General features: G+C 56.2%; 1 protein-coding gene across 1 annotated transcript in view; it reads right to left on the reverse strand.

The window, feature by feature from the left end:
* Positions 1 to 9,976: 9,976 nt before the first annotated feature.
* Positions 9,977 to 27,353, reverse strand: part of TMEM132E (transmembrane protein 132E) — a 230,842-nt gene continuing 213,465 nt past the window's right edge. The window contains exons 6-9 of the mRNA XM_074974672.1: positions 18,765 to 18,970; positions 15,643 to 15,922; positions 13,657 to 13,848; positions 9,977 to 11,432 (exon numbers count right to left, since the gene is read on the reverse strand). Coding sequence (XP_074830773.1) covers positions 10,386 to 11,432; positions 13,657 to 13,848; positions 15,643 to 15,922; positions 18,765 to 18,970 — 1,725 coding nt within the window. The 3' untranslated portion in view covers positions 9,977 to 10,385. The remainder of the gene's footprint in view (positions 11,433 to 13,656; positions 13,849 to 15,642; positions 15,923 to 18,764; positions 18,971 to 27,353) is intronic.

The following is a 27,353-nucleotide window of genomic DNA, read 5'->3' on the forward strand; positions in this document are numbered from 1 at the left end:
GGATGCAGCAATTATTCAGAGATAACTGAGTGGGATGAGTTGAAGGTTCTCTGATGGCAGAGGGGATATATGTGTGTGTATAATGTCAAAGTAATTTCTCTGCTAGCGTCAGCTCAGCTTCCTAAATGTCCCCAAGCCACTACGTAGACGTAATGAAATGTTGGCACAAATTGGTGGTCGTGATACACAGATCACCACTATTGTCACTATCCTGTATGCTGGGACCACTAATCATGCAGCAGTGTGGGTAGAATACACATCCTCCTCATTCAAAAACAAAGGCCATTTGAGCTAGTAGAGAATCCCTGTTAGGTGCTGGCAGTATAGGGCTTATGACACACAGACAGAGAGTTCTGAGTCCAAGTGGTAGAGGATAGTAGCACACATACACTGGCCAGTTGATTACATTATTCCACGCATAATACTTCTAAAAGGAAATTGCTATGTTCTGATAATGAAACCTTCTCCCTGCAGCTATTCTGTTGGTCAGACAGCCTGCAGGGCTTGAGCTGGCTACCATCTCACATGACTAGAGGTCACAGTAGCATTGTGGGATCTTTACACTTTAAGACCCGTATCCTCCACATCTGAAATGCTGGTCAGGGACAGTGGTACATCAGCCAAGCTGAGCTGATGTTGGGTGGGCCAAAGAAATCAAGCAGCCTTGAAATGGAATTGCTTCAAAATGGAACATTTCCTCAGGAAAATTTTGATTTTCCTGCAATGTTTCAACCACTGCTGTGCATCATGTGAGTCATGTGGCTATGGTGCATCATGGGAGATGTAGTCCAGCTGGCGAGTTCAGCCCATAGAGGAGAATGGGGGATTGAGGCACCCAAACTATAACTCACATAAGACACCCAAACACAACGCCTGTGAGGCAGTGCAGCAGGTCAGGTGGACACGGATTAATGTGGAACTGAACTGAAATGAAACATTTCGACATTTCCGAGCCAACATTCTTTGGAACTTTCTGTTCCATGAAAAGTTTTGATATTTCAACTTTTTGTCCCAATTTGGAACCAAAATGTGGAAATTTCCTGCTGGATGCAAATTCCAATTTGCCCTGCTCATTTATTAGCTATTCCCTGGAACATGGTGATATCTACCAGGCACATCAGCATAGCCACATTGGCTGTGGCACCCAGCTCAGGGGTCAGTACTTAAGCCTCAAGTCAAGACAGGTTTTGAATTGTGGGATATTAATTCACAAAGGGTGCATTAAACTCCCATTCGGCCTCATGTCTAACAGCCCACCTGGGGCAAGTTTATTTCCCATAATCCACACACCGGAGTTTCTTATTGCAATTATAAACTTTTATTATATTCTCTTTTTTTTAAAACACATATTCATATATGTTAATTTAATGACGAGACTTATAAGTTCCAAGCAGGGAATTAGGATGTGCGAATTTTACTGCTGAGAATTTTTATTAGATAATCAGCTTGCTCAATCACGCCTGCCCCCTTTTATAATTAGGAGCAGTAAAAATGTAGCAGGTGTGTTTCCTCCGTCTCCTGAGGCGACAAAAATTTGTTCAGCGCCTTGCAAGAAAGTTTGAGGGGGCGAGGCGGGAGAATCAGCTAAGAGGCTAAAGTCCCGGAAGATCTCAAAGAGCTTGCAGGAAATCAGTGAATCAGCCACGCCTCTGACTGTTCCGTTATCGATAAGTAAACTGAGGCACGCAGCGTTACGCGACTGTGCCATGCTCTAAGAAGCAGGTGAGTAGCAGAGCTGGGGATAGACCCCGCTGGCTCTCTGCTCTGCTTTCACCACGACATGTCGTTGTTTCCTTATGGCACCTAAGTGCACTCTCCTTTAACGGGAAGGATCGCTCCCAATGCGATAGCCTAGGTAGCCGTGAATTGCGATGAGGAAGTTAAAAGGAGATGTTGGACAGTGAAGAGGTGGGCAGGGAGCCATCAAAGGGGCCCTTAAAAAGGAAAATATTGAGGGTGAGATTCTATGCTAAGCCTGTAAGAGAAGCAACACACAGCCACAGCCCAGACGGTTGTGGGGGGCAGTCAGATGGCTTTAAGCCACCCTTAAACCATCCCAATTCTGGGCTGCTCATGAGGCCAGACGGACCCCAGGGATAACTTAACCCGCAGGGCCTGGCTAAGTTACAGCAGCCTCCCCTGGTTCACACAGGGCTACAGTGCTGGCTAGAATCTCTGTACTGTGGCCTCTACCCATCTCCAGCCTCACCCCCACCCCGGCACCCCCCCTACACTCAGGGTTGGGAGGGGCACCTGAAGGGGCAGCTCTGAGATAGGCACCTGCTCAGCCAGCACTGGTAGAATCCTCCCCCAGTCAGAGCCAGGGCTTGCACGGTCTGTTTATGGGGATGCAGCCATGTGAAGGGGGCAGAGGATCTCATCCTGGATTTCTAAATCCTGGTTTATGATGTACACAGAATGCCTGACAGGTCTGGGTTTTGTGGGAGTCAGAGAGTTTGTTCAGTGGGTTTTGGGGGGTATTAAGTTGGTTTGAGTTTTTCTTACTCAGGTTTTTATCTTAGAAATCCCAGAAATGGCATCTTTGTAAATGGAAAACAACAAAGAGAAAGGGAAAGCAAGATTGGGAAGGTCCAGTTTGATTTTCCAGAGCTGGCTGGAGGTCTCCTTGGAGGGCTCAGTGAAATGGAACAGGAGCACTCTCAGAGTTCAGCCAAAGGGAGTGTGTTATATCTTTACCCCAGCGAGATTCCCTCCCAGCTGTGTCAGACATTTGAGTTACATAAGTGAGATCAAAAGCAAGCAGCAAAGAGTGTTAAACAGTTATAGCCCCTCTCAGTTAAACAGGTTTTGTTTGCTTTGTACCTGTGATGTCGCAGCCCTACTCATTCTCCAGTTGTCCATAGGGTCTTCCATGGAAAACAGGATGGACAAGACATGAATTTCTAACCTCAAAAAACAAGCAGTACCTGCCTTCCCTTCCCTTGAAAAATAGCAAGTCTTTCCAGTTTCTTTTAACCATCATAAGAAAGGCAAAAAAGGGGCACAAATCCACTGTTTTGCCCTTGTGACTCATCTTTAAGCGGCTTTCCATTCACCCTTTATGTGTCTATAGGCACCGAAACCCGCAGATGCAGGTGACCTGTGTTAGAGTTCTAGACTGGGATTGTCAAAGCAGCCAAAGAGAGTTGGTCACCCACTTGACTTCACTGGGCTTTGGCAATGCACCTAACTCCCTTAGGCTGTGATAACCCCGCCCTAGCTACCTGCCAGGCAAGGGCAGCTGGCTACATTATGTCCAAATGACATAAACTGCACCGACAGGTAATTGGGCACTTGGAAAAGAGGGAGTAGGATAGATCCCAGCTGTATGCCCTTTGCCCTGATTATACTCTTTCAGCCGACACATCATTAGACGGTGGAACTCATTGCCACCAGAAATGGTTGTGGCCAAGAACTTTGCAAGGTTCAAAAAGGGATCGGACATTTATATGGAAAACAAGAGTAACCAGTGTGGTTATAGTTAACGGTAACAAATGTTTCAGAAGGGAAATTAAAGCTCATAATTCAAGGTTGCAGCCAGGGTCTATTAGAGATTAGGATGAGACCTTGGCGGGCGATTAGCCCATTGCTGCTTTCCTCTGAAGCCTCTGGTGCTGGCTGCTGGACCTCGGGTCTGACCCAATCTGACAATTTCTATGTTCCAATGATCAGGCAGCCGTAGTGCCCTTGCTAAGGATTCCCATGGTGACGGCACAGCTGACTCCAGAGTCACCCTTCCAGCACAGGGGGTGGAGATGGGGCATGGCCAGAATGCACTTTGCTCTCACTGGCCTCAACTGGTGAATGGTCCTTTGGGGAGGTTAGAGCAGCCCCTGGACTGCTCTTGTTGCACCAGGGCTGGGGACTGAAAAGAGAAAGGGGGAGTGGTAACCTTGGTGCACCCTGCCCCGTTGCTTTTGCAGAGACCCTGGCCCGTTGTGTTTTGGGGGCCTTGTAGTGGCAGTTCACATCACAGCCATTCTTAATTCAGAGGACGCCAGCTGGGCTACGCTCCCCAGATCGCTGAGTGCGGAGCTGGGGCCGTTTGGAGAGTGAGGGCTGCAGTACGTCAGTGCAGACACGCCCGACGGCGTTGGGCGGAGGTAACCCACCATGCCGAGAGGCCGCACCTACATCAGCAGAAGTGCTGCCTACACGGGGACATCGGTCAGCTTAACCACATGGTGCAGGGCGTGGAGCTTTCACCCGGCCTGGTGGAATCTGAGACATTGCTTAGCACGGCACAGAAAACAAACAGCACATGTCTCCGGTATACACCCTGCTCCCCCAACACCCTCGTCACCAGAGAAGCTGGGGCAACGTGCTCAGTCAAAAGCCAAGCTGCTCAACAGAGCATCAGTGGGAACCTCTCTGCTTCTGATGCTGGGTTGGGGAAATCAGCCAATGACAACTTCGGCTAGCCCAGCATGCAGTGACCCATCTTCTAAGAGGGACAGGCTGATGTGAAGCCATGCTGAACTGTGCCCTGGGACACACTGCAAGCACTAGGAAGCCCCAGGAGCCAGCCATGGCTGGGTCTGCCCATAGAGATCGCACTGGTTTAACCAAAGGTGAGGTGACAAACTGATTTGGGGGCAGCTTTGTGTGCAGCCAATCTTAGAATCATAGAAGATCAGGGTTGGAAGGGACCTCAGGAGGTCATCTAGTCCCACCCCCTGCTCAAAGCAGGACCAATCCCCAGCTAAATCATCCCAGCCAGGGCTTTGTCAAGCCAGGCCTTAAAAACCTCTAAGGATGGAGATTCCCCCACCTCCCTAGGGAACCCATTCCCATGCTTCACCACCCTCCTCGTGAAATAGTGCATTGCTTAGATCAATTTATGGGTGTCAGAGAAATCAATACAAACCTGGTTTAAACCCAGTGTGTGTCCACACGCCGGTTTGGTACATGGGGGCTGCTGCCCCAGGGGGTAGCCCAAGCCCATTTCAGGGAGCTCCTCCCACTCTGACCCCTTTGTGGGACCTGGTTCAGCCTGAAGGCTCCCGCTGCTGGTCCCCGAGCAGAACACCTGGTCCTTTTGAGCCTCCCGTTTGACAGCTGTGGGGAAAGTTGCTGGTCCCTGGGGACAGGCGCGGGAGAGGTGGACGGGTTATCTTCCAGGAGAAAGGCCAGAGGTGGGCTCGGTTTTTGGCTAACCATGAACAATATTTGCTGCTAGCTGAGAACTTTCGCAGGCGCAAGAGATGTTTCTGCCGACGAAAATCAGGCCGAGAGATGCTTTAATTTCGCATGGAAAACAAACAGGCCCGAAAGCTCAGAAGGGATCTAGACCTTCAGGTGTCTGCCCTGATCATTCCAGCTTCTGAGAACCCGGTCATGACCCATAGATTTTGTTTCCGCTCTGGGACTCAGGCCCTGCTGGCCAGTGCCAGGCCCCGCACAGACTGGCTCTGCCGCAGTGGCACCCACCTTAACAGGAAGGTTAGCAGCAGATCGGAAGTGGGCATTTACGTGGACTGGAGGCTGTTTGGGGCAGGGACCTGCTCTGTTCTGTCTTTCTTCGGCACCTAGCACTGTGGGGGCCTGGGCCAGGGCTGGCGCTCCTAGGCACTACAAAGATATGCAGCACGCCTTAGCTCCCGCTGTGGGCAGAGCCTGTCAGGGTGTCTCCACACGTCACACCAAGGCCAGGCTCTGGCTCAGCCCCGCTTCCCTCCACGCACCAATCAGTCTGACTCAGGTCAGCAAGCGCTCAGGAACTGGGTCCCTATGCGCATGGCTCAGAGCCTGAGTCCCACTGTGACGCGGGTCCAAGCCCCTGTCAGTTTGCAGTGTGGACGCAGCTCACACCTCAGACCCGAGTCAGAAGGGCTGTGCAGCACAGTGGGACCACATTAGCACAGCTGTGAGACTGGGTCCGGCAATTGTAAACTCAGGGCTACAATGCAGTGTGGACGCTCAAGCGCGGGCGTGGAACCAGCAAGCCTGAGCCCCCCAGACCCGGGCTTAGCATGCAGGATACACTGAGAGGCCCTGACCTCATGCCCCAAGGCGGGACAGCTAGCTACTGAATACCTTTCTCAGAGGGACAGCTCTTCTTGCAAGTGGGCTGTCAGTCCAGGGCTTGAGTTGTCTTGGAAGACGCTGGTGCAATATCTGCTCTTACGTTGTTAATTCGTCTCAGGGTATGGCTGCACTGTAATTGTGCCACGCTACATCTTGAGCACAATCCCTGTCCAGGCCCCTGGACCCATGCATGGCCGGCTGGTGCTCTAGCTCGATGCCAGCTAGCTCTGGTATACCGCCCGGATCGCAGGAGAGATGTACCCTCAGAGCACCACAAGCCACACGCTGCTCTCAGTCACAGGTGTGTAAATCCAGGAGCCCAAGGAATCGCTGGGGGTTTACTCCCAGCTGGGGAAGGGCAGCGTTCGGCCAGGAGCGTCCTGGGCCATCAGCATTCAAAGACACAACCACAGTGGGTGCCTAATTAAAATGGAGGCAGACACAGGAAGGAGACTTAAAGCCAAGCTGAATGCTGCAGGGGCTGGGGGTCAGGGGCCATCTCGGCACATGAGAGCTGCTTCCAAAGACGAGTTTAAAATAAGTGATATGTTTCACTTTGAGGAAAGCCTCATGCAGAGCTGGGACCCGCCCTGTGCCTCAGTTTCCCCTGAGGTAACGACACTGCCAGCCTTTGTGCAGTGCCTGGAGACCCACTGATGGAGAATAGCTAGGGATTAGGATTTAATGTACCAGCACCCTTGCTCCAGGCAACGCCAGGCACTGACCCCAGGAGTTACCGAACCGGTGCATGTCGGGTACAGCGTGTGCGCCTGGACCGTCTCCCCCGTGACAGACACAGTGCGTGGCAGGGATGCTGTGTGTGCACGGGGGTGCTCTCATTCTTGTAGACCGACAGTCACGATTGGCAGCCCAGTCCTAATGAGCAGCCCTTGGCAGTTCATGCCTATAGACAAGGCCCCCAGCGTCCTTCTGTGCCTGGCTGCACCCATCACTGTGGCCGACGGGCCTGCTGGACACGTCGGTACCTAGGCCAAATCCTCAGCCTCTGCCTCCGTGCCAACCCTCCCCCGCCAACACCTCCCCCTTGGCCTGGTGCAGGGTTTCCGAGGTCCAGCTTGTCTTTAGCACCGCACCTGAAGGAAGCCACCTTAGAAGGGCACAAAGCCCACACCAGTTCCCTCTGCCAGTGGGCCACAAGCGTTCCACATGGGGAGCCCCTCCCAGCTGCGACATGGGAAGGGTAGGGAGCCTGTGGCCACCCAACACCCCTTTGGGGCCGCCCCAAACCCCTTCCCCAGCACCTTGGGTTCCCTAGAAGCCCATGGGCTGTTTCCTCCAGGACTGGCAAAGGCGAAACCAATGCCCTTCTGCTTTAATGGCCACACGCAGTGCACTGTGTATAGCTCCACCGCCACTGTGACTGAGGCGAATGGGAGCCTGCCGCAGAGCCGCTGCCAATCACAGCCTGAGGGCTCGGCTACACTTGGACGATAATTCAGCTGCAGGTAGGGTGTGAATTTCAAGTGCAACAGCTATTCCTGATGACCTCCATGTGTCGACAAGCCCCTAGGTAATGTCAATAGGTATGGCCAAACAGGTTTTCACTCTCAAGGAGCAATTAAATCCCTTTATGGACTAAAGAGAGCTACAACTAGGGAGAGACCGCCCAAGGCACATGGCAGCTCAGAGCTGAGCCAGGCAGGCTCGGTGGGGTTCCCTGCTTGCAAACACAGGGGATAGGATACCAATCACAGCGGAGTGTGTTGATGGTGATTGTCAGTATGATCCCGAGAGGCAGAAGAGACACATGGCTTCTTGGGCACAGAGCTGGCTGGGGGAGCAGGCGTGGGGATTCCTGAGACACGAAACTGCCTGCTGCTGTTTGCGGCTCCTGTGTTCAGGGAACAGGATGGCGTGTGGACATTCTTTGTGACTAAACAAGCATCCACCATGAGTTTGACTCTCACCAATATCTCCTCCGAACAGACAGAACCCCCCGCAAGGCCCTGGTTCTTGGCTAGACCACTCGGGCTGAAGGAGCAATGCTACACAAACCCAACAGAGATGCTGTCCACGCTCCCGCCTTTCCAGTGCCTTTCCCCCCCCTAGTCTCTTTTATTTATTTAATAAAAATTAGACACAGTGGTGGGTAAAGCCCAGTTGAGAGATAACACCCCTCCCTTGGCATGAGCAGCTCTGGTCTCCTGCCCCTCTGCTAGTCAGTGCCAGTGTGTCTACTGCCTGGTATGGTCAGGGCGGGGGGTGGGGCATGTGGGCAGCCACCCCCAGCACAGATGTGCGCTATGGGGCACTGCTCAGGCACCACCGTTGGCATGGTGGGGCCTGCGGGGCGAGGCGGTTGGGGAGATGCACTGTGCGTCTTCTCAGACCCCGCAATGAGAGTCATGGGAATGTGGCGATGGGAGCGGCCCAGACTCCGGGCTCCCTGGCAGAGGGGGTCAGATGCCAAACCTGCGGCTACGCTTGAGGCCTCAAGGTGACGAGGCAGCGGCAGGGAGAGACCCTATGACTGCAGGTTGGCCAGGCCTGGCTCTGGGAGGCCCCACTGGGCTGTTACTGGGGGAGCTACGATGGGACCAGGCCTGGCACTATGAGCACAGCATCGTGGTTGAACTGCTCACTTAGACCCGCTCCCCACCCCTCTCGGGGTGGCACCTTCACCTCTCCCCAGGAGCAGCTGCCCCTTCCCAGAGGATGTGAGGGAGTGGGCCACATCTGGAGTTGCTACTTGGCATGCGAACTCTCAATCCATCACTCAGCCTTTGGGCTTGCCCTGGGCAGAAGCCGGAGAAGTGAGCAAATTCCCTCCCACAACAGTCTCCGTTGAACCCGGGGAGGGACAGCGGAGCCAAAGAAGAACCACTGTAATATGTTGTACAGAGGGGAAACTGAGGCACGGTGTGGGCGGTGCACGGAGGGTGACTCGCTCAAGCTTGCCGAGTCATCCGCAGGCTCGTGACTGGGTCCCAGGGCAGCTGACGCCCAGGCCCGTGCTTCCAGCACGAGGCAGTGCAACCTCGCGAAGCCTGTGGTCTGGGAGCCGGTTAGCTGGGAGCTCAGCTCACCCCATACCCCGCCACGGGTGGGAGGCGAGCGGTCTTGGCCCCCAGGCCTGGGGCGCCCCGGCTGAGGGGACCCTTGACGGGCTGGTTGGGGCCATTTCCGCAGGTGCTGCCATTTGTGGAAGGCACACACGCCGAGACTATGAACTGCAAGCGGGGGGCGGGCACGGGACCGTCCGAGGAGGAGCTGGGAGAAGCCGCAAGAGCTTGGCCCGGGGCCGAGAACCTCAGCTTTAGCTTCCCATGCAGCTCAGGAGCTTTGTGGCTGGGTTCGGAGGCCAACGGAGTCCCTGGCCCCACTCCCTCCCCTCCCCGGCTTCATGCCAGGCCTGGCTTTTCAGAAGCGAAGCTCCCTGCGGAGGGAAGAGGCCCCGGACGGGAGCGAGGAGCCCAGGGCCTGGCACGAGCAGCAGGGACAGACATGGGCGCTGGCCTCCTCTGGTTCGGAACAGCAAAGGGAGTGGCCGTGGCCGCTCCACGTATTCCCCGGGGCTGATGGCAGCGGGGTTGCCTGGGCCAAAGCCACACGGCTTCGCTCCAGCTTTTCAGGGCACTCCCGAGGTACCTTAGCTTGGGGCCAGGCCCCCTGCACGCTCCTCCCCGCCCTTCCCCCAGCGTTCGGAGCAGCGTGTCCCGTGACACCGGTGGCAGGACCGGGCCCATCGGGGGGGATCCCTGAATGTATATTTATTCAACATTATTGTGCAACAAAGTAAAGCAGAGAAATCCTGTTCGTCTTCCCTGGCCGACGCGCGCTCGGAGGCCGCGCCGCTCGGTCCGTGGTTCGCAGGGCGGGCCAAGGCAGTGTCAGGGCACGTGGAGAGTTGAGCCCGCCACGCTGGCCGTTACCGCTCCAGATCTGAACCTGCCCCCCCCCCGTTCCCCCCACTTCTTGCTCTATCTCAGCTTCCTGCTCTGGCTCCTCCACCCCCACCAGTGTCTCCCCCGTAACGCGGGGCTCCGCGCCCCCCGCTGCGCCAGCTCCCCTCGACGGCGCCAGGCAGGGGTGGGGTTTGTGCAAGCAGCTTGCAGGCACCTTGGCACTTTGGCGGTGAGTGGGCGGAAGGCAGAGGCGGCCCCTTGCTCCCTCGGGACACCGGGGTTCACCCCGCTGGGTTTGGCTCGCTCGACACTTGTTCCCTTTCAAAGAAAAAAGAAAGTGGCAGAAGGGATGCCCCGTGCGCAGAAGAGAGAGCGAAAGGGAAAGGGAGGGGAGTCTCGAAAGTCGGCTCCGGCGGTCAGGGTCTGGGGTATCCGCTCGGGCCCCGGCCAGCGGGCAGCAGCTGGCGTGGCGTGACAGGGCGCGGCAGCCCGCTAAGCGATCTCCTTGATCCTGCAGATGTAGTCGTGGAGCGCCTCGGGATCCTGCAGCCCCATGTCCTGGCACACCCACTCCAGGTCCTCCTCGTCGGCGATGGGGATGGAGTTGTAGGCCAGCTCCTCGGAAGGCAGCGTGGTGAAGGTGGTGAACTTCACCCGCTTCCTCTTGGAGGTGGGGGAGTTGAGCGGGTCCTCGCTCTGGTCCCTGGTGGAGCCCCCCGAGGAGCCGTCTCCCCGCCCGTGCACCTGGCTCTGCACGCTGGTCTGCGAGCTGCCGCTGCTGTGGTGGTCCCCATGGCAGCAGGTCTGGACGTTCTCCAGCGGGTTGCCGGGACTCTCGGGCGCAGGGGAGAGGTCATTCTGGGCCCTCAGGGGCTGCCCGTTGCCCAAGAAGACCCAGTGGTGGGAGTGGTCCATGTTGGTCTGGCCCTCGGGCGGGATGCGCTTGTGCCTATACTTCAGCACAAAGACGATGCAGTTGATGAGGAAGACCAGGATGGCCAAACAGAAGACGCCCAGCAGGGCGTACATGCCGATCTCCAGGTCCGTCAGCCCCCGCGGCACCTGCACGAAGCCCGTGGGGATGGTGGGGAAGTCCTCAGTGGTGTGGGGGATGCTGGGAGCTCCGCTGTCCTGGCTGGGCTCCGGCTTCCTCTCCACATCTGCCCGCAGGGTGGTGCTGGCCGCACTCTCCTCCCTCCCCGAGGTCCCCGGCTTGCTCGGCACGTGGCCGGCATCCCCATAGTCATAGGTGGGGTCCTCCTCGGAGCTGAAGCGCACCCGCACGCTGGCCAGCGCCGTGAAGAGCACACTCTTGCGCTTGGTCTTCTGGCAGCTCTCGCAGATGACCAGCTCGGCACGCAGCAGGTCGCCAGCCCCCTCGCCTTCCGCCACCACCAATGGGAAGGCCCGGTCCTGGGTCACCGACACCACTTTCTCGTCAAGGCTGCTCACCACCAGGTTGTAGTCTTTGGGGTCGTAGAGGGAGAGGGGGGCTGTGGTGCCATCACTATATGAGACCCACATGCTCAGGAGGGCTTCCTGCAAAACAAACAGGGGAATGGGCATCTACCTATCTATCCATCCATCTGTCCCTCCATCGTTCCGTCACCCACACTCTCCAACCATCCATCGTCCGGCCATCCCCCATGCTCCCCAACCATCTATCCTTCCCTCCATTCCCCATGGTCTCCAACCATTCATCGTCCACCCACCCCTCATACTCCCCAACCATCCATCTGTCCCTCCATCCCCCATGGTCTCCAAACATCCACCCGTCCCTCCATCCCCCATGGTCTCCAACCATCCATCCGTCCCTCCACCCCCATGGTCTCCAACCATCGACCCGTCCCTCCATTCCCCAAGCTCCCCAACCATCCACCCGTCCCTCCATCCCCCATGGTCTCCAACCATCCATTGTCCGCCCACCCCTCATGCTCCCCAACCATCCATCCTTCCCTCCATCCCCCATGGTCTCCAACCATCCATCCGTCCCTCCATCCCCATGGTCTCCAACCATCGACCGGTCCCTCCGTCCCCCAAACTCCCCAACCATCCATCCGTCCCTCCATCCCCCATGGTCTCCAACCATCCACCCGTCCCTACATCCCCCATGGTCTCCAACCATCCATCCGTTCCCTGTGCTCTTCACCCATCCATCCATCCGTCCATCTCCCATTCTGTCCAATCATTCATCCCCCATGCTTTCCAACCCTCCATCCATTCCCCATCCATTCATCCATCCCCCATGCTCTCTATCCATTCTATCCCGCCCTCCCCCATCCTCTCCATCCCCCATGCTGTTCATCCATCCCTGAATCCATCCACCCCTGAATCCATCCACCATGCTCTCCATGCATCCATCTGACAATCTTTTCAACCATCCATCCATTCCCCATCCTCTGTCTCTCTCCCCAGGTGGGAGTACGGGTTTGAAAGGACTGAGCTGGTTAGCAGGCTTATAAAAAGCCCACACAGAGAGCAAGCATTGGTTTCAAATGCCCTCCCCTCTTGCCCCCGGTGCCAACCGGTTACATTCCTCGGGCCCACTTCACTCCAGCATATCTTTTATTTCAGCAGAAGTCCCATGACACCCGCCCGTCACCATCACTGGCACTGAGGTCTCCGTAAAGAGCGTGAGCTCAGTCGGCCTCTCTCATACCACACAGAGCCCCTGGTGATCCCGTAGGGGGGCTGCACACACTGCAATATGGCCAGTGAAGAGCCCCCGGATACTGCATCCTGCAGCCAGCGCTATGCCAAGGCACTGCTGCAAATGATTCCCAGGGCCATGCCTCACCTGGGGGCTCCTAGGCATAGCGGGCAAGTTTGGTTCAGATGCAAATTAGTTAGGGAGCTAATTTGCATGTTTGTAAATAACTTGCATATAATCAATACACCCTGACCCAAGCAGGACACAGAGCTGCCGGAAGCTTGGCAGCTGTGGGTGGGGCAGGAGGCTCCTGGGGCAAGGGGGTGGGTTTCTGGCGGATCTGGGGTCGGTCAGTGGATGGGAACTGGGGCCGTCTGGGGTAGGCAGATGAGTGGGTGCTGAGAGTATCTGGGGTGGGTGGTTTACGGGGCCAGGACTGAACCCCCTCACCTTCTGCTCCCACCATTGGCTGCCCAGGCCCTGCTTGGATCCAGCCAGGGATCAATGAGAGGGGAGCCAGAGAGGCCCCTGGCTTCTGCCGGCAGAGCAGGTCCCACAGTGCCCCTGGCAGCCAGGAAAAGCTGCAGGGTCATCCCTGCAGGCCAGCTGGATGCATGAGGTCTCCAGGAGGGGCTGGGCACTGGGGGTTACACGGAATGAGAGCAATGGGAACTCCTGCCGTTCTACGGGCACTTACAGGAGTGAGCTGCCCCCGAGGCCCGCAGATCGGGGATCCTGCCCCCAGATGGAGCCAGGGCCTCTCCCAGACAGAAATGAGCAGTCCTGCCATATCACATGGGATGGGGGTGAATTTCCGCTGGGCTGATGAGATGAGCCCCAACGAAATCATTGCACCCAACAGCCTGCCCCTGAGCCGCACTGAATGCCCCGTCCCTCCTCCGATCGTGTTATTGGCAGGGTGCCTCAGCCAGAGGCCCTCTCAGGGGCAGGACCACATCCAAACGGCAGAGCAGTGAGTACAGGTGTCCATGTGCGGGTGCGGCACTGGGAGACTACAGGCCCCAGCATGCAGTGCTCCATGGAGAGCCAAAGTGCATGCTGGGAGGCGTAGTCCCACACTCTGCGAGCCATGCGGCGTGAGCCCTGTGTTACCTGCTTGGAGAAGTTCAGGGTCTGCTGGGCGGCCGTCTTAGCGATGATGGTGTGGCTGTTGCCGGGGCTGGGATGGAGGGAGAGTGACAGGCTGGACACCACCTGGGCCTTCAGATCGATGATGCTGACCTTCTCGTCCGCCACCGTCAGCACCGTCTCCCCCAGCACTGCCTCCATGAGCGGGGACACCACCTGCAAGAGGGAGCGGTCGGCGAGTGGCCGTGATGGCCCAGCCAGTCACCCACCGCCTCTTGGCACCGCCCTGCCAATGCCAATGAGGGACCACCCCCAGTGCTGCGAGCTCCCTCAGAGCAGTGCCCTGCTGATGCCAAGGAGGGCCCACCCTTTCCCACAAAGCAGTGCTGCAGTTTCCCCCTTCCCCTAGCCTCCTGCTCAGCCAAGAAACATCACTGGCCCCCAGAGCACAGGGGAGCTGACAAAGCGTCCGGCAGGGCCTCAGGGATGACCCCACGGGCACGACCTTTGCCTGCACCGCGCCCAAGCTGCTGTGGCACATGGAGCGGGGTTTCCTGGAGAGCACTGACCCCCCGGCAGCAGCCCTGCTGACCTTGCGACGCTCGGCCCTTTGAAGCCAGTGTCGAAGAAACCAGGAATTTCGCTTAGGAAAGTGTAACCGAGCCTAGGCCCAGAACTAATTACAGCCTGAGCCGCCAGGCCTTGCAGTTAATGGCTGATCCAGCCCGCAGGGGAGGCATGTGCTCAGGAGATAACTTTAAACTGCTCCCACCCCGTCACCCCTCCAGCCCCGGAGGGAGGAAGGAGAGAGGCGGCTGCTTTGCTGAGCTTCAAAGCCAGGATGACATTCACAGCCAGAGCGAGGATCAAAGGCACGGCTTGGCCAGGCAGATGCTGCTTCTGGGGCGCGGGGACCTCAGCGCGATGGGCACCCACGGCGGGGAGGACGCCCTCGTCAGCACGGCAGAGAATTTGCACATTTACTGCCTCTCTGGGGGACTCTGAGCGCAGGATGCCAACACCCTACACACGCTCTCTGTGCAACGGACACACCCAGGCCGGCCTCTGGACCGGAAAGCTGCAAAGGGCCCCCGATCCAGACTACCCCAGCCTGAGGCCTATCCCAGCTGGGCTCCACCATTCCCTTCTGCATACAGCCCCTCGGATGCCTGGTGCCAGCCTGACCTCTCCTTCTGGCCGAGGAGGGGAGGGGGCAGTGTCTCCATCACAAACCCCGCCCCGGGGGGTCGGCTGCAGGAGGGAGATGCACTCCAGGGCAAGGAGCTTTGGAGCATTTCCCCGCTGACAGCGGCTGGCACCCGGTATCGGCCAATCGGCCCCATGCCCATGGGAGGCTTTTACAGGCAGTGGGTGAAAGGTCCCTCTGCCCCTTTAACTCTAGGGAGACGGGGAGTGGAACTGACCCTGATCGGGGCTTTCCAGCAGGGTCCATGTGCAGAGCTGGGCTGCAGGCCTAAGCCCACCTGCAATCAGGGACAGCCACTGTCCCACCTGCAACTAGCCCCAGCTCAGGCAGCCCATGGGGACGTGGGGCCCCTCTGGGGTTTCCCCAGGCATTGCCACGGGGCGGGCGCCTGTCTCTTCCCATGTGAGTTGCTCCATCATGCTGCCAGGGGCCCCTTCCCCACAGCTGTGGGGTGGCCCAGCCATCAGCTGCTGGAGCCTGGTACAGGCCACTCCCCGCCTCCAGTATATAATGGCTGGAGAGAGGAGGGCCAGGAAATAGCCTGACCCCGCACCGGGGGGAAGAGAGGGACTTCCTCCCCTGCTTCATCAGCTGTTAGCTCAACCCCGAGGGACAGAGGCCCCTAGGGAATCCCTGATCACCTCTAGCAAGTGCTTGCCAGCTGGAGTGCCCATGAGCCCAGACACAGGGCCCCGGCTTATCCACTCACCCCTGTACACGCAGGGCTCGTTCCTTCACTGACTTCCAGCTCCACAGCCACGTGATTCCCCGTGCCCCGAGGAAAGGGGGTGAGGGGCCCGTACCTTGAAGAGCGTGGTGCCCGGCTCCCGCCCGGCCAGCGTGCTGCTGTCCACCAGCTGGGCCACCCGGGGGTCATCCACCTTCATGAAGTCGCTGACCAGGTCGGTGACCTCCACCAGCCAGTCGGGTCCCAGCATGGTGATGACCTGGTCGGTGCCCTCCGAGGAGGTGGTGTGGAACTGGGTGAAGACCTGCAGGGTGGAGTGCTGGTACTGCAGGGTGCAGCCCCGGTTCTGCTTCCGCTCATCCTCATCCTCATCATCCTCGCTCTCCCGCACGGACCTGGGGGCACAAGAGAGATCAGCCACCCTGCCCTGGATGGGGCTGCCCCTGCTCTGCAGCTACCGGGTACCAAGGTAATAGAGGCCAGAGACTGGTGAGTGACTCATCGCGGGAATGGGGTACTGGCTAGGTGGCAGTACTGCTGGAAAGGATCTGGGGGCTATCGGGGATCACAAACTGAGCAGGAGCCAACAGCGTGAGGCCGTTGCGAAAAGGGCTGTATTAACCAGAGTGTTGTATGTAATTGTCCCATGCCGCTCAGCGCTGGGGAGGCCTCAGATGGAGCACTGTGTCCAATTCCGGGCGCTGCACTGTCAGAGAGATGTGATCAAACTGGAGAAAGTCGGGAGGAGAGCCACAAAAATGGTCAAAGGTTTAGAAAACCTGACCTGGGAGGAGAGATTGACAGAACTGAGTGTGTTCAGATTCTAGAGAAGAAAAGACTTGGGGGCACCTGATAAAAGCCATCAAATATGTAAATAGCTGCTCGAAAGAGGGTGGGGATCATTTGCTCTCCATGCCCACTGAGGTCAGGACAAGCAATCAGCTTAGTTTGCAGCAAAGGAAATTCAGGTTAGAGATTAGAAAACACTTTCTATCTCTAAGAATATTCAAACTCTGGAACAGGTGACCTAGGCTGGATCCCCGTCGTTGAAGGTTTTACCAACTGGTTGGGCAAACACCTGTCAGGGATGGTCTAGCCTGTTTACTTGCTCCTGCTTCAGAGCAGAGGGTTTGGATGAAAAGACTTCTTGATTTCCCCTCCTGCCCGACAGATCTATGATTCTCTCGCAGGTGGCTCGCTATATAGGCACGCTCCCTCACTTCCAGCTGTCACTGTGCAGTTCAGCAGCCTCCATGCTCCACCCCAGAAGTAGCTGCAATTCAGCGGTGAGGCCTGTATCTAACTCAAGATGTGCAGTAGCATTGCTACAGATAGCAAACCACCCCCCGGGGGCAGAAGACCATGTGGGCAGCTGGCTGACAAAAGGGTTCTGGATGCAGGTGGCCCTGGACGGCAGATCCCATGGCACGTGGCATTTGCTGTTGGAGGGGATGGGGTTAATGTGAAGGGCCAGGGCCAGCACTATTGGTGCATCCTGAACAAAAGGCCTTGGCCCGCTGTACCCATGGGAGCTGAAAGGGTGTGTAAGGCATGTGCTCTGTATATTAGGTGAATTATGGTAGTTCCTAGGCACCTGTCCTGAACCAGGACCCCCGTTGTGCTAGGCACTGTACATTATTTATTAGATGAATTACGGCAGTGTCCAGGAAAGGAGTGTGTGTGTGTGTGTGTGTGTGTGTGTGTGTGTGTGTGTGTTCACATGAATATGTGCACCTGGGCCTCCCTGCGGGCACCTGTGTGGTCACATGCACATTCATGACTTGGCCTGTGCTTGTGGGCATCTGGGGGTGAGGGAAGGTGTACCTGGGGGCACGCGTGTACGTGGTACACACACGTGCCTGGATAGGTGCCCATCTGCGGAGGTACGTGTGCGTGTGTATGCGTGTCTTTGTGTGCATCTGTACCTACGTGACCACGTGTGCCCAGAAGTGTGTACCCGCGTGTGTGCATTCGCAGAGGTCGCTGTGTGTGCTTGTGTACATGTCTCTGTGCACACGTGTATGGGTATTGCATTGACCCAGGCCCTCTCTCCGCTCGGAGCCTGGCTGAGCTGTGAGCTGTCTGCACAGCTTAGAAACACCCCAGCAAAGGCCGCTCTTCCAGCCCCTTGGAGCTGGGGGCAGCATGAGGGTCCCTGGCGGGGGTGAAAGTAAGTCGAGTGACTTACTGGTACTCTGGGGCCAGCTCTGGCCCCCGGAAGGGGCAGGGCCCAGGGCGGAAAGGCGGGGTTGAGGGGGTCAGAGCCAGCCCCAGCCCACCCTGTAAGGTAAGTGCCCCCCCACCGGGGTAGCAGCAGCAGCCTGGGGCTCCGGGGGCTATTTAAAGGGCCCGGGGCTCCCCTCTTCTACCTCCCTGGCCTTTTAAATAGCTGCCGGAGCCCTGGGGAAGCGGCGGGGCTCCAGCGGCTTTTTAAAGGACCGGGGCGGCAGAGGCAGCTGGAGGCTCCAGGGGCTATTTAAAGGGCCCGCGGCTCCCCTGCTTCTACCGCCCCGGTCCTCTAAATAGCCCCCGGAGCCCTAGAGTAGCGGTGGCGGGGCTCTCGCGGCTATTTAAAGGGCCCGGGCGGTAGAAGCAGGGGAGCCCCAGGCCCTTTAAATAGCCCCCGGAGCCCCGCAGCTGCTACCCCAGGGCTCCAGCAGCGGGGCTCTGGAGGCAATTTAAAGGGCCTGGGGCTCCAGCCACTGCTGGGAGCCCCAGGCCCTTTAAATTGCCCCCTGGGGAAGCCGGGCTGCCCCAGTACGGTGCACCGGCTCTTACCGGTACGCCGTACTGGGGCGTACCAGCTTACTTTCACCTCTGGTCCCTGGTGACTCAGGCCGCAGGTGCTGGGGTGCCATGCGGGCCGCATGCTGCCCCCTTCGGAAGAGGGGGGCTTTGACTCGCTCTGCGGCGCCCTCCAGTGGCCGAGCAGGGAGCCGCCATTGGGCAGCTTGTCCCCTGGCGCAGCCTTTCAGAGCCCAGGGCCTAAGCCTGCTCCGTTACTGCCGGGAGGAGGCCGTCAAGGGGAGCTGGGCTGATTCCCTGCCTGGAAGAGCCTCCAGCCGCAGTAAGCCGGGCCTGATTTCCAGACGGGTGGAGCACCAAGCCAGTGGGAACCGCATTTGTGACTGGCAAAGCCGGACAAGGGCAGAGTCCCCTGCCCCCCGCTCCTGTGGCCGTAAGCGCCCCGGCCCGCGGGGCATGAGCTCCCCTCTGGCCCCCCATGCAGGGGCACACCTCCTGTCCGGCAGGATGGGCACCCTCCAGCCCTTCACTTGGCTCAGCCTGGGGTCCGAGAGCTCGATGTGCACCGGCAGCTTGGGCACCCACACCGTCATCTCCAGCAGGGCGCTCAGGTGCTCGTAGCTGAAGGTCACCCGGGCGTTCATGGAGCCGCGCGTCTCCTTCCCGCTCACAAAGACGTAGTCGCAGCTGCTGGACACCTGGGGAGGACAGGGAGGGAAGCACCAGCACTGAGCAGCGGGGCCGGTGGCCTGCGGCCACTCCCAGGGCTGCAGGTTGGATCGAGCCCTGCAGCAGCGGGCGCCATCACACCTCCAAGGCGCTGCATTGGCAGCTTGGCTGGAGCCGGGGGGGGGGCAGACCCCCAACGGCGTGTGGCCTGGGGAGACTACAGCTCCAGCTGGAGCGCGGGCGGCTGGGAGCTGTGGTTCCCGGGGGCCGCGGCTCTGCAGACGAAGGCAGCTCCGATCTCGAACACCTGCCAGGCGGGTGCCCTGTTCTCCCCACCCCCCGACACGTTCACCTCCACAGGTCAAATGCTAAATGGAGGAAAAGTAAGGGGCAGTACAGGGATGTTAAACGGCAGGAGTTGTCTTCAGCTCGCTGAGGCCAGGAGTGGGGAAGGACACATCCGCCATACGGCAATGGCAAACCATCACTAGACTGCCGCTCTCATTATGGGTCAGTCAGAGCAAGAACTGATCATTGCCGGAGCCGCACATTATCTGGAGCCACATCCCCGCCTGCCGGGGAATGAGAGACAGCTGGGCTAAGCGAGGGGACGGCGTCCAGCGTGGTACCCAGGTAGCAGCCTCTGTGCAAGGCTGGATCTGGCCACGTGCAGGTCGGCTCGCTTGCAGGAACAAAAGGCCGCTGTGCACTGCAACAGCGCCCCCAGTGGTCAGCGAGGGTGTTGCACTAAAGGGGAAGGCGTCTGGAAAGGGGACGGAGCCCTGCCTGGTTTTCGACCCTCTGGAGGATTGGGAACCAGGGGTGTGATCCTGCTATGTAGTGAGCGGCCCCTGGAGGTGCCGACTGCCCCCACATTGGAGGCCTTTGCACCAGCAGTTACCCAATGTGCGTGTGCGATTGTAGCAAACGTGCACACAGCAAGCAAGCAGTTGCACAGATGGTCCAGTGGTGAGAACGGTCTTGGGGAGCTCCAGGCTCCGTCACTGCCTTGCTGTGTGACCACAGGCAAATGCCTGCGCCTCGCTGTGCCTCAGTTTACCCACCGGTAAAATAAAGATAATGCTACTGACTTTCCTTTGTAAAGTGCTTTGAGATCTATAGATCGAGACAATCAGCCTCTGTGATGCCTCCCACCACACTGCCCCCGGAGAGGCTGGAGAGCACCCAAAGCTGGTCAAAACAACCCCCCACCCTTAAATAAAATATTTTCATTCAAAAATGTCTGTTTAAAGTGTTTCCATTTGCGACAAAACATTTATTTCATTTGGCTTTGACTCAAAACGGTCGTTTTGTTTTGGCTCTGTCAAAACCCGAAAATGGCCTGAAATTCCAAATGTTCCTCCTTCCCCTTTTCTGACACCGGATGCGACAGGACAAGCTGTATCTAGATTCTGTTTTGCCTTGTGCTATTCTGCATCTTTTCGAAACTTCTCCAACTGTGTCAAAGTGATGGAGCGTTTACATGACTTGTCCCGGGTCACACGGGGAGATCTAAGAAAACCATCAGCTCCTAAACCCTACTCTTGGATTACTCTGCCTTACTCTGCACCCAGCCCTGCAGGAAATATCAGAACCAGCTCTATAAAGACAGCTAGCCCTCCGCACCTCTGGGATGCAGCCCCAAGTGGATAAGTCAATTGCATTAGACACGCCGCTTCCGTGCGCCAGTGGCACGTCTTGGAACAATTTATTTAACGGAAGCAATCCCTATTAGCCGTGCATTGTTGCTAATGTATTTACATGGTATCTGCCTTTAAGGTGCTATTCACTGGCACCCCCATCACCGTCATTAACGTTAATACCTTGAGACATTTCTGCACCGAATCAATTTTAATCCCATTGTTGTGTCTCCCCCATTCTTTAATTTCCATTTATGCAAATAACATTAGTTAAATGTGCTATAAAACAAATATATCCTGAGGGGGCCGCTTATTACAGACCAATCCAAGCCAATTAAGGAGCTAAGGGAGGAAATTACTAATGGATTGCTCATGTTTCTTCTTAGGGCTGTAAGTCAAGAATGCAACATTGCCCGCCCGTAGGGTGGAGGGAGGATCTCACACCAGCGACTCTGATACCGTTCCAGGTCTCCACACAGCCTGTTTGTCTCTGTGAGTGCAATTCCACACCTGCAAATCATCCAGCCTGCCTTCCTGCACCCGAGATTGGCCGCTGACCCATCTGCCTCTGCAGATCAGCTCAGTTGGATGCACTGAGCTTGGTTTGCAGCTTCAGAAAAATATGTGAGCCCAATGACTGACAGGTGCAAAATGCTCTCCACTGAAACAGCAGTGGTGGCTGCAAACCAGGTCTGCTTGGGGAGGTCTGCAGAAGGGCTCAGCACCCAGGAGGGGGCCTGGTTTTTTCAAGGACTTGGTGTGCTGGATGCAGGTTGGACACTGAGTGCTCTGGAATATGTGGCCCTTGTTTAGGTGTCTCAACGGGAGCTGGACTCTTGGAATCTGGCCTGGATGGCGGGTGCTGGGTCCTGGGAGATCCGGCCCTGATCACGGGCGCTGGGACCTGGGGGATCTGGCCCTGATCGTGGGTGCTGAGCCCTTGGGGATCCAGCCCCGACCGCAGGCGCTGAGCCCTGGGGGATCTGGCCCCGATCGCGGGCGCTGAGCCCTGGGGGATCTGGCCCCGACCACAGGCGCTGGGCCCTGGGGAACCCAGCCCTGGTCACTGAGCCCTGGGGAATCCTGGGAGCTGGACTCTTGGAATCTGGCCTGGATTGCGGGCGCTGGGCTCTGGGGGATCCAGCCATGAGCTCTTTCAACAATCAGACACTATACCCTGAGCAAGCAGCTGTATTGTGGGCGGTGTGGGAGGGCATGAGAAGGGGTATTTAATTTCCCGAGCTCTCCTTGGCCCCGGCATTGACATCAGATAGACACAAGCTCAGCATGTCTGCAAAGACAATCTCAGCTGTGCCGCGGCTGCGTCTGAATAAAGATGAGCTCTGAAATGAATCCCCCGGTGAATGAGCACTCTGGATATTGTGTCGTTGATCACAATAATATGATGGTCTGCTGCTCGCATTACCTTCGGTAATAAATCCACCAGCTCGGCTGGTCTGGGGCCACCAGCTTTTCAATTCACTGAAAGCCACCCGCCTTGTCCCAGTGATGGAGAGGCCCTGTTATAAAGCTACTGTATATTAGCTCATAAATGTACTGCACTCTATTATGGCCATGCTTGGTGTAACCTGAGCTGAAGGATTCACGTCTAGGCGTTGAGTGCGGGCCTGTCTGGGCAAGGAGCCGATAGCTCCAGCCCCGCTAAGGGCTGCACGGGATGCCAGCTTCACGCTCACCATCTGGAACCCTTTGCAGCTGTCCCCGCTTTGTCCTCCAAGAGCAGCTACAGAGGCACCAGTATTGATGCTACGAAGAGATCCTCTGCGTGTACGTGGCTCCCATATGGCTGAGGGGAACCCAGAATGGTCTCTGCTCCTCTCTCGGGGCTCAGAGCAATAGGCCCTTCTCCACCGAGCATTGCACCCTGTACCTGCACACCCCTGGGGCCTCCATCAGCTTCAGCACATTTCACATCTTCCTTAAAAAGACCCCGTGTTTCTAGCCTTTGTGGCTGCGGAGAAGATCCCGGGGCATGGACACAGGCTTGGGAGGGGGGAAGGTTTTCTGACTCGGCTCACCCAGGTGGGATGTAGGTTGTGGGCGCCTCCCGGAAGGGCCCTCCTCTACCGCTGATTGCGCTGAGTTCATTGGCCCCGTGCAGGATCTGGTCCCAAAGGAGCTGAGCTGAGCCTACGCATGACAGAACCACCAGCACCAGCCCAGGTGGTGATCTTACGCACGGTGCGGGAGACCATCAGTCACCCCCTTTGGCCCAGAATGTCCTTCCTCTGCTCTCAGCACAGAGCTGTGAAACCCTCCGGCAAAGTGTGTGCCCCCAACCCCCCTCCAGCGGCAGGGCCACATAGAAGATAACAGCCTATTACTGCTACCAGTTCTCTGTTAGCTGAGCTGGTAGAGGACCGTGCCGGGGATCTAAAGATCCCAACCGTTGTTGTTGCTGTTTTCATTTTTAAGCATTAAAAACCACTGGCTATTACTGTGACTTACACCCCACATTCTTCATAGAAATAGTATGATATGAATATGGCATAACTGAGATATGTTTTATGCAAGATAGGTCATGTGGAAAAATTGGAAAGAGTCCAGCGGAGGGCAACAAAAATGATTAGGGGACTGGAACACATGACTTCTGAGGAGAGGCTGAGGGAACTGGGATTGTTTAGTCTGCGGAAGAGAAGAGTGAGGGGGGATTTGATAGTTGCTTTCAACTACCTGAAAGGGGGTTCCAAAGAGGATGGCTCTAGACTGTTCTCAGTGGTAGCAGATGACAGAACGAGGAGTAATGGTCTCAAGTTGCAGTGGGGGAGATTTAGGTTGGATATTAGGAAAAACTTTTTCACTAGGAGGGTGGTGAAACACTGGAATGCGTTACCTAGGGAGGTGGTGGAATCTCCTTTCTTAAGATATTTTTAAGGTCAGGCTTGACAAAGCCCTGGCTGGGATGATTTAATTGGGGATTGGTCCTGCTTTGAGCAGGGGGTTGGACTAGGTGACCTCCTAGGTCCCTTCCAACCCTGATATTCTATGATTCTATGTAAGGTATCATTGGAAAGGTTCTGATTTACTGAATGTGATTATCCAAATTGTATGCACGTATCATTCCTGTATCTGAAGGTAAGAATATTGACTATGTAACAATTATAACTGTGTGTGTTACTGCCCACCAGACAGTAGGCAATCAGCCTCAATGGGCCATTAGGAAGAACAATAGGATTTGGAAGATACTAATCTCCTGCCTTCCTGAGAAGCTCCCCGGGTTGCTGCTTTGACACTACAGGGTCAGGTGATAGTGTCACCTGGTACTAGACCCCCATCTTGGGCTTTCAGTGTTTTTCCATTAAGAGGGGGTGGGGGTCAGACTGGGAAACAAAAGATTCCCGCCTTATGTAAATTCTATTTAATGCTGGGAAGTAAGGCAATCAGGACTCTTCTCCACTGCCTCCCCGCCCAAGAAGGAAGACCGCTAAAAACACCTGAAGGAAAAGGCAGGGGCTGAGTCCAGGCTGAGACAGGGGTCCAGTCTGCGAAGATAAATAACTGGAACTCTAAGCTACAGAAACTCTGCAATTTACCTAAAACAACATTTAGGGTGAGAAATTATATTTTGTGACCTGTTTCTTGAGTGTATTAATCTTAGTTTGCGTGTTTTGTTTTATTTGCTCCGTAATCTGCTTTGTTCTGTTTGCTATTCCTTATAATCACTTAAAATTTACCTTTTGTAGTTAATAAACGTATTTCTTGTTTATTTCAAAACCCAGTTTGTGCAATTCATATTGGGGGCTGGGGGGGGGGAGCAAAAAGTTGTGCATATCTCTCTCCACATTGAGGGAGAGGGTGAATTTTTATGAGCTTGCACTGTGCAGATCTTTCTATACAGCGCAAGTCAATATTATTTTGGGTTTATACCCCAAAGGAGGTGTGCACATTCCCCTGGCCATTCCCCTAGCCTAGCTAAATCCTCCCACATAGATTTCAGTCTGTGTCTGCAGCTGGGGGTGGCCTTACCTGTGTGTGCTGGAGAAGGCTTGAGAGCCAAGCATGGCAAGAACAGGGTGAGGAAACCCAGGCTGGTGGAAAGGGCAGGCTCAGTGAGACCCCAGCAGATCAGGTGGCACCCCAGGAGCGGGGTTCACCCCATCACAATTACATACAGCAAAATGTCGTTAAAAGAACATTAAAATTGCACAGACCCCCTGCCTCATTCAGTGCACAGGACAGACGGTGCTCTGCGAAAGAGCAGCTATTCAATAGCTCATTCATCCTCATCATCCTGTGGGTGGCCCCAGGCCTTACCATTCAAACTCTGCTCTGATTGCAGAATGGTTCATTTCCTCCCGGGTTTCTGTGTGGTGCTCTCAATGTAGTCCCTTAATCCTTTCCCAACATTAATGCATTGATCTTCCCGGCCCCCAGTCAGGCTAGGTGCTCTCATTATCTCTGGGGAATTGTGGCACAGAGATGAAGGCCAAAATTGTCAAACATGGCATCTCCTTTTAGGTGCCCAATCTGAGAGGCAGAGCGCCGAGTATGTGACAGCACTTCCTATGTTGAGCGCAGAGCTCTCATTGACCTCAGCTGGGAGGGCTCACAAAGCAAATCGGACCGCAGGGTCTCAGGTTGGGCACCCAGAACAGGAGAAGCAGACAGAGGCTCCCTGTAAAAAGTTTGCTTTAGGTGACTCCTCACACAGGAGCTCTGTGGCAGAGCAGGGCTAGAATCCAGTTTGCCAGGGTAGCACTCAAATGCCTTCACCAGGAGACTCTCCTTTCTCTTCCTGCAGTCCCTGCCTTGTTCACTGCACCGCCTCCAGCTTCTGCAACGAACGAGGCAGGGCTCCTCCAGATAACAGCCTCCTTGCTGCACAGCCCTGATTCGGTCCCAAGAGCAGGTCCTGTGCACTGAATGAGGCAGGGGGCCCGGGGAAAGAAGTTGGCTGCGATCATGGCATTAAAGACTCGATCATAATCCATATGCCCATGGGGGCTGAATTAAGGTTGAACACTTTGCAGCCTTAGTGTTTTTGTAATGCCCCCTTTTTGGGTGTAATATCGCTGTACCCTCTCTGTGTACACAGCAGTGGCGGCCATGCTCAGCTCCCCACCTCATCTGAATGTTCAATTATTTACAGGAACAGATAGCAGATTCCGCTCTGTAATCTGTGATTTATGTAGCAGGTTTATAGCCCTGACACCGTATTCGTACTCCCCAATCTCTCCACTTAACTGAAAGCTCCTGTGGAACAAATCTCAGCCACAAACAAAAAATCACTCAGCCAGAGATTGCCAGGAGACGCCTCATGGAAAGCATAAGGCAAAGTTTGTGGGGCCGGAGGTTTGCGCGATCCATTATTCATCGCAGTCCGCTGCCGCGTGCATGTGTCCGCTCCCCCTGGGTGCAGGGACAGTGGGTAAATTAATTTATGAGCAGGAAGGCAGCTCATTAACCAGTTTAAGTGTCTTGGAGTCCATCCTGAAGTGTATTATTGCTACTGTGTTTTATCACGCTGCAGAAACCAGGTCTCAGTAAATTAGAGAGGGTGGGGCTGTAAGTCGCGCAGACGAGAGCTTTATTCTGGGACTCGGGTAAACATTCTCCGATCGCGTCTGTCACGCCCTGTTCCCCAGACTCGCTTGGTGTGAGCTGAGGCGACAGCGTGGGGCTGGAGCACACGGACTGCAGAGTCTGGCTGCTCTGGGGGCCCAGGGAACAAGCTAGGCAGCATCCGGGCCTGGGAGCTGCCTCGGAGCCAGGAAGGGAGATTGGCCCAGTCGTTGCAGTACTTGCCTGGGAGCTGGCCAGCTCCATGCCTGCCTCTGCCACGACTCCCTGCGCAACCCTGAGGGACTCACTTAGCCCCCCTTCTGGGAGACCAGGGTAACAATTCTGCCACGAATCTTGACTGAGGTAAATCACCATAGCCCCATGGGCCAGATCCCCAGCTGGGGGTAAATCACTATAGCTTTATGGGGCCAGACCCCCAGCTGGGGTAAATCACCATAGCCCCATGGGCCTGATCCCCAGCTGGGGTAAATCACCACAGCTCCATGGGCCAGACCCCCAACTGGGGTAAATCACCATAGTCCCATGGGCCAGACCCCCAACTGGGGTAAATCACCACAGCTCCATGGGCCAGATCCCCACTGGGATAAATCACCATAGCCCCATGGGCCAGATCCCCAACTGGGGTAAATCACCATAGCCCCATGGAACTCCATGGGGCAAATCTCCACCTGGGGTAAATCAGGCATAGCTCCACTGGCTCCTGCCATTCAAATGCAAGTGCAGGATTCCCAGCACCAGCGTTACCCACCCAAAACTGAGGCCACCCGCCTGACCCCTGGCACTTTCTGCACACGCAGCCTGGCCTACAACTCCGTCATGTGCTTTGTGGCTGCCTCCCACACCACTAGAGCGCTGCACCCCAGAGGTGGCTGCATGTCAGCGGGGCTCCGTGCGTGGCGCTTGGGAAGTACTCTGGGAATCCTGCAGCATGAAGGAGGTGCTAACATTGATCCCCTGCCCCTCGAGCAACGTCCGTCTCCCCCCAAACACACCATGGTGGTGAGCATGCTGCCTGGCAGTGGTATAATGCCAAGAGCTAGAAAGAGGGGGCAGGGGATAGATAGATAGATAGAGGGGGTGTATGGGGATAGATAGATAGATAGATAGATAGATAGATAGATAGATAGATTAGATGGAGGGAGTGTCTGGGGATAGATAGATAGATAGATAGATAGAGGGGGTGTCTGGGGATAGATAGAAAGATAGAGGGGGTGTCTTGGGATAGATA

Source organism: Natator depressus, chromosome 17, assembly GCF_965152275.1.
Source record: "Natator depressus isolate rNatDep1 chromosome 17, rNatDep2.hap1, whole genome shotgun sequence".
Taxonomy (NCBI): Eukaryota; Metazoa; Chordata; order Testudines; family Cheloniidae; genus Natator; species Natator depressus.